The sequence below is a fragment of the Sinocyclocheilus grahami genome, unplaced genomic scaffold (assembly GCF_001515645.1).
Source record: "Sinocyclocheilus grahami isolate Dianchi unplaced genomic scaffold, SAMN03320097.WGS_v1.1 scaffold306.1, whole genome shotgun sequence".
Taxonomy (NCBI): domain Eukaryota; kingdom Metazoa; phylum Chordata; class Actinopteri; order Cypriniformes; family Cyprinidae; genus Sinocyclocheilus; species Sinocyclocheilus grahami.
In genome coordinates, this window is record NW_015505485.1 from 706,364 (window position 1) to 717,589 (window position 11,226).

An 11,226-nucleotide genomic window follows, 5' to 3' on the forward strand; every position below is an offset into this window, starting at 1 on the left:
TCCTCTTTTGGAAGGCCAACCAAAGTAGTTTCGCTTTCACAACAAAGCACATGGCGGCGGCGGCAACAATACTACAGCGAGAATAAAATTTACACCTTCTTTCTTTGCGTGAACATTTGGGCGGCGTTATGCAAATCTTCCCATATAGTGACGTACGTGTGTGGGGGCGTGTTAGAACTAGCCGTTTTAGGTAGGTGTGGCTGACTCTTAACTTTTATAAAGAATATCTATTTGGATTTGAGACTTTAGTCTTTGCAACTTTACAGATCTTCTTTATGCACCAAGAGCTTGTAACACTCCAAAGAGAAAGGAAAAATTGAAATCGCATCATATGACCCCTTTAAAGTATTTTCAACAAAACATAAAACCTAAAACTAATATGTTTAAACGGCAGTTCTTTAAACGGCACAGTTATATTATGTGCACTTATAACATAAAAATTATTTTGAAAGAATAAATGTTCCATGTTGTTTCTCAACGTTGTTTTTAAAGTTTTAAAGTAGATGAAGGATAGCATGTTATACTGCTGTGACTGCTAGACGTGTCATGTCAGAATATACTCAATATATAAATCTTATTTTATTGCAAAATGTATGTTAAATTTCATTTTCTATGTATTCCAACTGTCTTTTTTCTTTTTCATCAGTCCTCAAGAGCTGGCCTTTGAAATCAAGGCTTTCATAAGTGGAGTTGACCAGACGCAGGGACGTAAACTCAGCGTTCGGGATCATGCCCGCTGTGCAGTGCGCCTCCTTCGAACTGTCCCAGCCTGCCGTGGAGCCGTCTTGGAGCACTTAAGGGGAGTGTATGATGAATATGTTGCAGCTTTTCTGCAAGACCTAGAGGCAGAGGGTGAAAACAGTGGTAACAGTACAAGTGGAGGAGGCAGCACCAGTGTATCCAATTTGGAGGACGTTATTAAAGAAATCCATGCAGTCCTCTCTGAATTTATCAAACTTAGTCCTAAAGCTTGGGCTCCCCTTGTGTCCACATGGGCCGTTGACCTTCTTGGTCAGCTTAGCAGCAAGCATGCAGGACGAAGGGCGGCTCCTCACTCGTCCAGTCTGAATGAGCTGCTGCAGCTTTGGATGTCGTGTGCAGCCACTCGCTCACTAATGGAGTGCTACTCCCAGTGTCTAGCAGCCATGTTGGCCTGGTGCCCCGATGCCTGTGTGGATGCCTTGCTGGACACCTCTGTCCAGCACTCCCCTCATTTTGACTGGGTCGTTGCCCACATTGGTTCAGCTTTTCCTGGCACTATCATCAGCAGGGTGCTGGCTTGTGGCCTCAAAGACTTTTATGCGCACGGATATTCCTCTGCTGAGAAGATCAACCAACAGCAGGCAATAGACAAGAGCAACAGAGTCCCCAAAATAGGCTCAGTGGTTGGTATCCTTGGGCACTTGGCATCCAGACATTCTGATAGCATCAAGAAAGAGCTTCTCAGGATGTTTCAGAATAGTCTGTCTCCACCCCCTCAAAATGTACCTCCGCATTCATCCGGGGCAGGCGGGTGGGAGAACTCCCCTCATCTCCGTAGGGCCACTGTACCTTTTTTGCTTCAACTGGCTGCTCTTTCCCCCACTCTCCTGGGTGCTGTTTCTGCAGAACTGGTGGAGTTTCTCAGTCCGCCCATCCTAATTCAACTCCAGGCTCAGTTCCAGGCCTTTCCCCGGGAGGAGCTCGAGAATATGTTGGGTCTAGCGGTGCATCTCATAAGCCAAAGCCCTTCGGGTGGAGCAAGGGTGCTGAAGTTCCTTGCAGACACTGCTACACCATCTTCAGTGATCATATCAGGCCCTACACCCTCTCCCCATGATAGTATTCGAGAAGCCTGTGACCGCTTACTGCAAATGCTTCTGCTACATCTTCACAAGCTGGTGCACAACAGACCAGAGGGTGATGAACCCTTCCCACAGTCCTCTGCTGCCACAGCAATGCTGCAAGTTATCCCATTTCTAGAGGAGCTCCAGGGACACATAGGTGATCTGTGTGCTGAAACCCTCCGGCTTGAGCGGAAAAGGCATCTCTGGTTGCATCAGCTCCTGTGTCTGCTATCAGTGTATGGAGGCCCAAGCATGGCCACTGAAGCTTTGTGTCAGCTCTTCACCCAAGCCCGAAACCCAGAGGAGCTTGCTCTGGCCTCGCAATTGTACACCCCACTTTCCACGTCACTTTCAGGGTTGCTTTCTTCAACAATATCCCGCTGTGTTGCCCAGATCCACACTCAAACCCTTGACAACAAAGAGTTGGCTCAGCTCCTGAACAACCTGGCTACTGCGGTACAAAGTCAAGAGGAGGACCGTAAAAACAGAGTGGCTGCAACGGGGAGTTCGGCTCAGTCATCGATGGCCGCACAAGTCAGAGTCGCCGTCTCCAGCCACCTTCAGGATTTCTGCCCATTGCTTCTCCATGGTGACACCATGGTATCCAAGGCGGCCGTCCATCTGCTTTCGTGTAGCCAGCTTCCCAGAACTTGCTCTCCAGCTCATCTGTTGCTGATATGTAGAGCAGCGGTGTCTCACTTCTTTGTTTGTTTACGACAGCAAGAGGAGGATCTTAGGGTAGGGGAAGAGGAAGTGGGCTACTCCATGCGACTGCTGTCACATCTTGCAGCCTACTCTCCCTTGACGCTTAAAGCTGTGCTGCAACAACTGGTGGAGGGAGCCCTGCACAGAGGCAACCGAGATTTGTTTGGAGGTCTGCAGGAGAACCCAGGTGATGACACCACACAGTCATCCAACCTTGTTCCAGACTTAGGCATCTCCCTCTTGGACATCAACTGCAAATTTGGCACCTCTGTTAACTTCTCTGGTGGTGTGTGGTCCGTTTTCCACGCTGGAGTAATCGGAAAGGGTCTGAAACCTCCATACTCTCCTTCACAACCTGACCCAGATAGAGTCAATCAGAACATGCAGACCTTGTTTGCGGTCATGGTTCAGTGCTGTAGTTCAGGTGGAGGAAGCCCTAATGGCAATGCTAGAAATGGTTCAGCTGGAGATACTGAAAATAGCCGCTTTGCTGTCAGTGAACCTTTCGTTTCTGATGAACTTCCCCCAGTTAATGCTGAAGCTGCAAAGGTAATTGCTGTAACTCTGGTGGAGAACATTTGTCCGGATGTAGCAAATGGAGAACTGTCCTGGCCTCCAGAAGAACATGCGAAAACCACTGTTGAGCGAGACATACACATTCGTCGTTGCTTTGAAGGAAATCCTGTTCTGTTCCATCTTCTCCGTGTAGTTGCAGCTGGACGTCCAGCTCTCTGCTACTGCTCCGTCATTTTAAGGGGTCTACTTTCCACCTTACTTGCTCACTGGGAAGCATCAAGGGAGCCATCAGTGTTGGACTCCCCCTGGCATCTTCAGACCTCCTGTTTGCTTGTATCATGTATGGGTGAAGGCCAGCTGCTACCACCAGTGTTGAGTAACATCCATGAGGTTTTCCCTCACCTCTCACCCTTTGAAGTTAGGTTACTGCTGTTGGGTGTATGGGAGTACATGTGGGGGAACAGCCCAATGCCGCAGAAGTTCACCTTCTGTGCTGACCAAGGACTTTTCTTTCGGGACTTTTCACGGGACGGCGATGTTGCACGCTATATTGCACCCATCCACAGTGTTCTGCATAAGAACATTGAGCGCCTGGGACACCTTTGTTGGAGGTTCCAAATTTGACAACTGTTAAAATGAGAGAAGTGGTGTTATAAACCCGGGTTCTAAGGTCACAGACTTCTTGCATTTAGATATTTTTCTACATATTGTTAACTTAGATGTGAAGTTAATATTTCTACGTTTTAAGAGTTGTCAATGTCAATAAAATAGTAACAGATAACCACTTTAAAGCCTAATTGTGACAGTGTTAGGAACTGCTTTTCTGTTAACCATCAGATCTGTTTTTGTACATTTATATTGTCTAGCTTTCTGTAGATTTTTTAAGCACTGAAAAAAGGTTTATGCCTACAGCAGAATGTACGAGACCTCAAAAATTCTGTTTTTGTAATTCTGCACATTGTTTGTTGTTGTTGGGTGACCATAAAAATAAAAATGCATTAATATACCTCTTATTCTGTTGTTAATTTTACAGTAATAGCACTATAGTTATAAAATGAAAAGGTAAAAGCTACATAAAAGGAAAGGCTGCGTGGTTTTAACCAATGGCATACACAGGTTTTGTGCTGTTAGTAGGCCATGTCTAATCTTTATCATCAAAGATCTGCCTAGTTAAAACAAACTAGAACTCAACATGAAACGAACCAATGATGCCTGCCTATCTGTGATATAATATAGTCATCACACAATTATCTTGTGTACACAAGCATACACCACAGATGGATTCGTTTCCATGGTAAGTGCGGTCTATAGGGATTCGTTGTTACCCAATAGTGTTCCTGCAAACACACTAACCAACCAACCTCCGGGAGGCTGGGCTTAACGCTGTGTGTCCAAGATGGCGGTTATCTCCATTGAAAGGTAAAACAAAAGACTAAGCTATCATATCAGGTCGTCGTTAAGGCTTTTTTGAATGTCCTCTGTCTTTATTTTAAGCTATCCGACGGGCGGCTCGTGTGAGATCTGGTCTGTAAATCTGCTGCAGGTGTTGAACGAGCAAGCAAATAGTGGATGTGAATGCGTGGTTGAGCCATCGCTGGCATTATGACGAGTCATCTTTTAATTCACATGACATTGATGTCTTTATACAGCTTTATGGTTGATGTAAAATAGTACAAACGAATATCTTTTATATTGCACTGTTTATTTGCGAATGCATTGCAGCCTTTTTCCATCTCATCCTGGCGTTGATCTTTTTTTGAAAAGGGTAATCCGAGGGTCGAGTTTGTAGTTTGATCGGTGTGCAATGCTAGATAAAATCTAAAGAGTTTACTGATCGTTTTATCCTGCACATAGTTGAGACCAAAATTGACCCATATTTTTTAATTAAGGGAAAGTTACGCTTTATGGAGTGCATGAGTGTATACAATAATAAATTCAAAGAGAAATTACAGATTTTTGAATTATAATTGTTTTTTATGCATCTTAATGGCATCTCAGCTGCCATTCTGCCAGGTCCTGTGAATGGACTCTGATCTCCTTTGGATTGTGGGCAATAGCTTTATTGTCCTATCGCTCTCTTAGAGCGATAGAACTACAATCTTTGTAGTTTTTTTTAACTACAAAGAAATTAGGAGTATCTGTAGAAAATGTATGAGATTGTGTTACATTCAAAGTGAAAAGGTTGTCATGGTGGATAGTAGATAAAGCAAAAGTACCTGCCACTGTGGAAATGCATGGGTGATTGTGGGTGTTAATTTCCCACCCTGATCGCACATTTAATTACAGACAAGAAGAATGATCCTCAAGGGTGGCAAATAAGAAAGTGAATGTAGCACTGACTCTTATTTTTACTCCACCCTGCTCATTCATTACTCAAACATGATCCAAAGCAGAAGCCTATTTTAATTCAAACTTTCTCCTCTTGTACTTTTTTAGGATGGGGCTGCTGTCTGTATTCTGTGTGTGTCTGTTTTTTAACAGCGCCTTTGCTGTGGATCGGGGAAACTTTAAAACCTGCGATCAGAGTTCCTTCTGCAAGTATGTCAGTTATACTCTTAATCACTACATTATAGGTACACTACACCTCTGCAGTGTGCAACTAGGATTACATGTTAAGAATACTGTGAAAGATAACACAATTATTATTGGATTATTCTGACATGTAAGATTGAAGTTATCCACCGTATATTCTGTTGTGGTAGTTTAGAGAGTTCTTGACTTGCATCAGCAAAGGCACCAGAGACACAATGATTTTTGTCTCTGTTTGTCCGTAGACGTCAACGGGTACTCAAGCCGGGTCAGTCCCCATACCGAGCTCTTCTGGAAACTTTGGAGCTCAGTGACTCCCGACTGACCCTCCAGCTCATCAATGACAATAATAAGGTCTGTTTCATGCTCGCCTCTAACTGATACCTCTGAAAACAGTATTTTTTGAATTTCTTAGTTAAAAGATCTGCGGAATTTATTGATATTCAGTGCTTCATTAATTTTGCTCCGGGTCATCTAGTCCCAGAACAATTTCTTTATTTTTATGGTCAAACTAGAGAGGTAGTTAGTCTGACCTTCTTGTTACGTGTCCTGGGATGATGGCCCTGCTCAAAGGCCAGGATTTTGGCTGATTTGGTCTGCTCTCTTGCTGTTTGCAGGTGCACTTGCTGTTGGAGTTGTACAGACTGCAGGGGAATATGACTCGGGTGAAAATAAATGAGCTGAAACCTCTAAAGCCGCGCTTTGAGGTGCCAGACGTGCTCATAGCAGAACCTCCTACTGAGCCGTGAGTGTGTCTCTGATCTGAGAGTGCACAATGAAATTCAGAGAACAGTCAAACACATGCATGATTTATTGTGTTCCTCTGAGTAACCTCAGCTAGTCTCTGCTTCTTTCCTTTGCCTCTGATTCCCCTGTCTGTCCATTTCTCTCTCTCTCTATATCTCTCTGTCTCCAGTCTCTCAGTGTTGTCCAAGGATGATAATGGCATTGTGTTGTCTCTGGGAGCAGAGAGCCAGAGGTTGATTGTTAGTGCCCGTCCATTTAGGCTGGACATCATGGAGGGGCCAGAGGTGCTGCTATCCCTCAATTCTCGTGGCCTGCTAGCCTTTGAGCACCTGCATCTTCGCAAGGACACGTAAGTATTGAGTTTTTCTCTCCTAAACTGGGTTTTATTTGGAAGCTGAGGAGAATACCTATAGACTACCGTTGAAAAGTTTGGGTCCGTAAGGTTTTTAATGTTTTTGCTCACCAAGGCTGCATTTATTTAATCAGAAATACAGAACAATCTGTAATATTGCAAAATATTATTGCAATTTAAAATAACAGTTTTCCATTTTAATATAATTTAAAATGCAGTTTATTCCTGTGATGGTTTCAGCAGCCATTACTCCAGTCTTCAGTGTCACATGATCCTCAGAAACAATGTTGAAAACAGTTGTGCTGCTTAATATTTACAATTTGAAACTGTGATACATTTTTTCAGGATTCTTTGATAAATGAAAAGTTTAAAAGAACAGCATTTGTTTGAAATGGGAGTCTTTTGTAACAATGTAAGCAATTTTTGGTCAAATTGCTGAATAAAAGTATTAATTTCTTTAAAACAATTGTATTGACCCAATACTTTTGAACGGTAGTGTAGTTGATGGAAAATGTTTTTTTTACAAGGATTTAAAAGGATAGTTCACCCCAAATGTACCCCTGTACTCTCCCATAAGCTGGGCAAAGTATTGGATAGTTTGCTGCAGAGTATAGGAGATTTTGTAAATGTCAGTGATGAATGCAAACGATTCACTACTTAAGCCTTACTATTGTTATTCTCTCTTTTGTGTGTTATCAAAGGCAAGCCCAATCAGATGGTGCTGAGGTTAAAGAGAGTGTAGATGGAGATCAACAGCAAGATGAAGGCGAGAAGGTCAGTAGCTATATTCGTGCATTTGTGGGTGTGCTCAGGTAAATGATACTACAACAGGTTTCACTGTCATCTTGCCACGTCTTCATTTAAAACCAACATGTCTGGTTGCTGTACCTGATCAGGTTTAACAGCTTTATGGAGCGGTTATGCAACACTAACGTGTGTGAAAGTACTATAGTTACTAAACCTGATAATCATCACATTGAGAATTTTTTTTTTCTACACAATAGGATGAGGATGGACAGAGTGATAAAGAGGAAGACGGACTGTGGGAGGAGACATTTAAATCTCATACAGATACCAAACCAAATGGTATGTTTCTACATCAGTTCAATTTCCAAGAAACCGCTTGACAAGTGCAGTTTTTAAATTGTTCACGTGTTTCCTATTGAAACAGAAAGTTTGGGTGAAACATCTTTAGGGTTCATTCCTTTTTTTAAGTAGCCAGCCTTCAGTGTCACATGATCCTTTAGAAATCATTCTAATATGCTGCTTGTTGTCAATGTTGAAAACAGTTGAGCTGTAACATTTTTGTGGAAACTGCGATCGGACTCTTTGATGAATAAAACATTAAAAAGAACAGTATTAATCTGAAATATAAATCTGTTGTAAAATTATAAATTTGATCATTTGATTTAATGCATCCTTGTGGCATAAGAGTATTAATTTCTTTCAAAAAAATCTTACTGACCCCAAACTTTTTAACAATTGTGTATATCTGCTAACAGTTAATGTAGTCAACTTTTTAGCATACACTGTAGCATATTAGAGCATATTGATGGCCTCCAAGCTATCAGAGATGGACTTAAACTTTTATTACATGTGGTCTTACACACAATAATGAAATGTTAATATTTATATTTGAAAGTTTCACTAAGTTGAACGTTATTATTTGCGATAAGACGGCATACTAATGAATATCATTTGTGTTGATTTTGTTTTCAATATTTTTTTAGGCCCCACATCGATAAGTTTAGACTTCTCCTTGCCTGGTGTAGAACATGTGTACGGTATTCCAGAGCATGCTGACGACCTAAAACTCAAAACTACAGAGTGAGTATACATCTTAATATACAGAAATCAAAATATACCACCAATGAAACCAGTAAGCAGTAAAGTTTTTTGTTTTTTTTCTAGTGGTGGTGATCCTTACAGGCTTTATAACCTAGATGTGTTTCAGTATGAGCTCTATAACCCTATGGCCTTATATGGATCCATACCCGTCATGCTAGCCCATAACACACAGAGAACCATGGGTATTTTCTGGCTTAACGCAGCTGAGACCTGGGTGGACATCAGTTCTAATACAGCGGGAAAGGTAAGAGGTCACTAGGCTCTCTATATTATAATCTCTTATTATAGTGTATTTTAAAACTCTTTTACTCTTAACTTTATTGTTACTTTTGTCTTTTTCTTTCAGACTGTCTTTGGTAAGATGCTAGATTTTGTTCAAGGCTCCAGTGAGAAGCCACAGACGGATATCCGTTGGATCTCTGAGAGCGGTATCATTGATGTCTTCATTATGCTTGGGCCCAAGCCATCAGATGTCTTCTCACAGTATGCCTCTCTCACAGGTAAATGCTCTAAACTACACCAAAACCCTTCCCTAAATGGTCTTCAGGCTTGAGTCAGAAATATTGTGTCTTTTTTTCACTCTCTAGGCACCCAGTCCTTCCCTCCCCTCGCCAGTCTGGGCTATCACCAGTGCCGCTGGAATTATAATGACCAGGAAGATGTGAAGTCAGTGGACCAAGGCTTTGACCAACATGACATTCCTTATGATTTTATATGGCTTGACATCGAGCATGCAGATGGCAAGCGCTACTTCACCTGGGATCCCCACAAGTTCTCTCAGCCTAAAGAGATGCTTCAGGGCCTAATGGACAAGAGACGCAAGGTCAGCCACAGTTGTTGTAAAACTACAGGATGGAATGATTTTCTTCTAATCATTCTATATATATATATATATATATATATATATATATATATAGCAGTTCCTTTGACCTCATGATTCTCATTTGCTCTGACATGCACTGTGAGCTGTAAGGTCTTATATAGACAGGTGTGTGGCTTTCCTAATCAAGTCCAATCAGTATAATCAAACACAGCTGGACTCAAATGAAGGTGTAGAACCATCTCAAGGATGATCAGAAGAAATGGACAGCACCTGAGTTAAATATATGAGTGTCACAGCAAAGGGTCTGAATACTTAGGACCATGTGATATTTCAGTTTTTCTTTTTTAATAAATCTGCAAAAATGTCAACAATTCTGTGTTTTTCTGTCAATATGGGGTGCTGTGTGTACATTAATGAGGAAAAAAATTTACTTCAATGATTTTAGCAAATGGCTGCAATATAACAAAGAGTGAAAAATTTAAGGGGGTCTGAATACTTTCCGTACCCACTGTATATAAAATATTATTTTGTGATGATAATTTTGTTTGTGAATAGATGGTGGCTATAGTAGACCCCCACATCAAGGTTGATAGTGGCTACAAGATCCACAGCGAGATTACTTCTAAAGACTTCTACGTTAAGAACAAAGATGGCAGGAATTATGAAGGCTGGTGCTGGCCAGGTGGGAAGTTTGTTTTTAAATGTTGTTTACTTATACAGTACCGTTCAAAAGTTTGGGGTCTTTAAGGTTTTTTTATTTTTATTTTATTTGAAAAAAAGTCTCTTGTGCCCACCAAGGCTGCATTAATTTGATATTGATACTTTTATATTTTAAAGTGTAATTTATTCCTGTGATGACAAAGCTGAATTTTCAGCAGCCATTACTCCAGTCTTCAGTGTCACATGACCCTTCAGAAATCATTCTAATATGCTGATTTGCTGCTTGAGAAATATTTCTAATTATCAATTTTGAAAACAGTTGTGCTGCTTAATATTTTTGTGGAAACTGTTATATATTTTTCCAGGATTCTTTGATGAATAGACAGTTCAAAATAACTTAAAAAAAAAAAAACATTTGTAACACTGTAAAAGTCTTTACAGTCACTTTTGATCAATTTAATGCATCCTTGCTGAGTAAAAGTATTAATTTCTTAAAGAAAAAAAAAGCTGACCCAAAACTTTTGAACCATAGATTAAGTAATTGTACTTAATATGTGGTGTTTGTGTTAAGATGCTCAATGTTACTTGTATTGTAGTTTAATTGCATCTCTGGTCTTATCACAGGAAACTCTGGTTACCCTGATTTTACAATTCCAGAAATGCGGGCCTGGTGGGCTAGCATGTTCGCCTATGATCAGTATGAGGTGAGAACTTTGTATTCTCAATCTTTTCATGGTAAAAGCCCTAAACTAGGAAAAGGATCTTTACCAAAAAGAGTGTTAGCTTGACTGATTTCCAGGGGTGTGAAGTAACGAATTACATATATTCACGTTACAGTAATTAAGTAGTTTTTATCAGTAATTGTACTTTTTTGAGTAGTTTAAAAATTGTGTACTTTTACTTTTACCTGAGTACATTTTAAGTGATGTATCAGTACTTTTACTCTGCTATTTTCCTCCGTTTGTGGTCGTTACATGCTTATTTTAATTTCATTTTTATCCATCAATGTGATTGGATAGAGAGTAATAGGTCTCGTGACTTTCATCAAATCAAATTGTGCATAAAAAACTTTAAACGCCAACTGTTTATGATCGCTGCTGGAAGCGCATTCTTCAAGCATCAATTCAGCCGTATCTTCCTCTAACTTAATGTTAAGGTAAATTTCGGATTTCTGCTTACTAAATGATTTGTATATATGCTTGCCTATCTACACGGCCTGA

General features: G+C 40.8%; 1 protein-coding gene across 4 annotated transcripts in view; it reads left to right on the forward strand.

Annotated features, from left to right (window-relative positions):
• Positions 1–11,226, forward strand: part of LOC107601512 (neutral alpha-glucosidase AB-like) — a 28,841-nt gene that overhangs the window by 1,097 nt on the left and 16,518 nt on the right. Inside the window, exons 1-14 of one of the 4 annotated variants that reach the window (XM_016293733.1) lie at positions 4,314–4,466; positions 4,542–4,590; positions 5,484–5,585; positions 5,822–5,930; positions 6,194–6,321; positions 6,493–6,672; positions 7,377–7,449; positions 7,680–7,761; positions 8,406–8,502; positions 8,587–8,767; positions 8,870–9,023; positions 9,111–9,346; positions 9,902–10,028; positions 10,631–10,710. In XM_016293733.1, the coding sequence (XP_016149219.1) occupies positions 5,485–5,585; positions 5,822–5,930; positions 6,194–6,321; positions 6,493–6,672; positions 7,377–7,449; positions 7,680–7,761; positions 8,406–8,502; positions 8,587–8,767; positions 8,870–9,023; positions 9,111–9,346; positions 9,902–10,028; positions 10,631–10,710 (1,548 nt within the window). In that variant the 5' untranslated portion in view covers positions 4,314–4,466; positions 4,542–4,590; position 5,484. Of the gene's footprint in view, positions 1–646; positions 4,467–4,541; positions 4,591–4,985; positions 5,094–5,483; positions 5,586–5,821; positions 5,931–6,193; positions 6,322–6,492; positions 6,673–7,376; positions 7,450–7,679; positions 7,762–8,405; positions 8,503–8,586; positions 8,768–8,869; positions 9,024–9,110; positions 9,347–9,901; positions 10,029–10,630; positions 10,711–11,226 lie in introns of those variants that run through there. The other 3 variants (XM_016293732.1, XM_016293734.1, XR_001610941.1) reach the window with 3 other exon arrangements.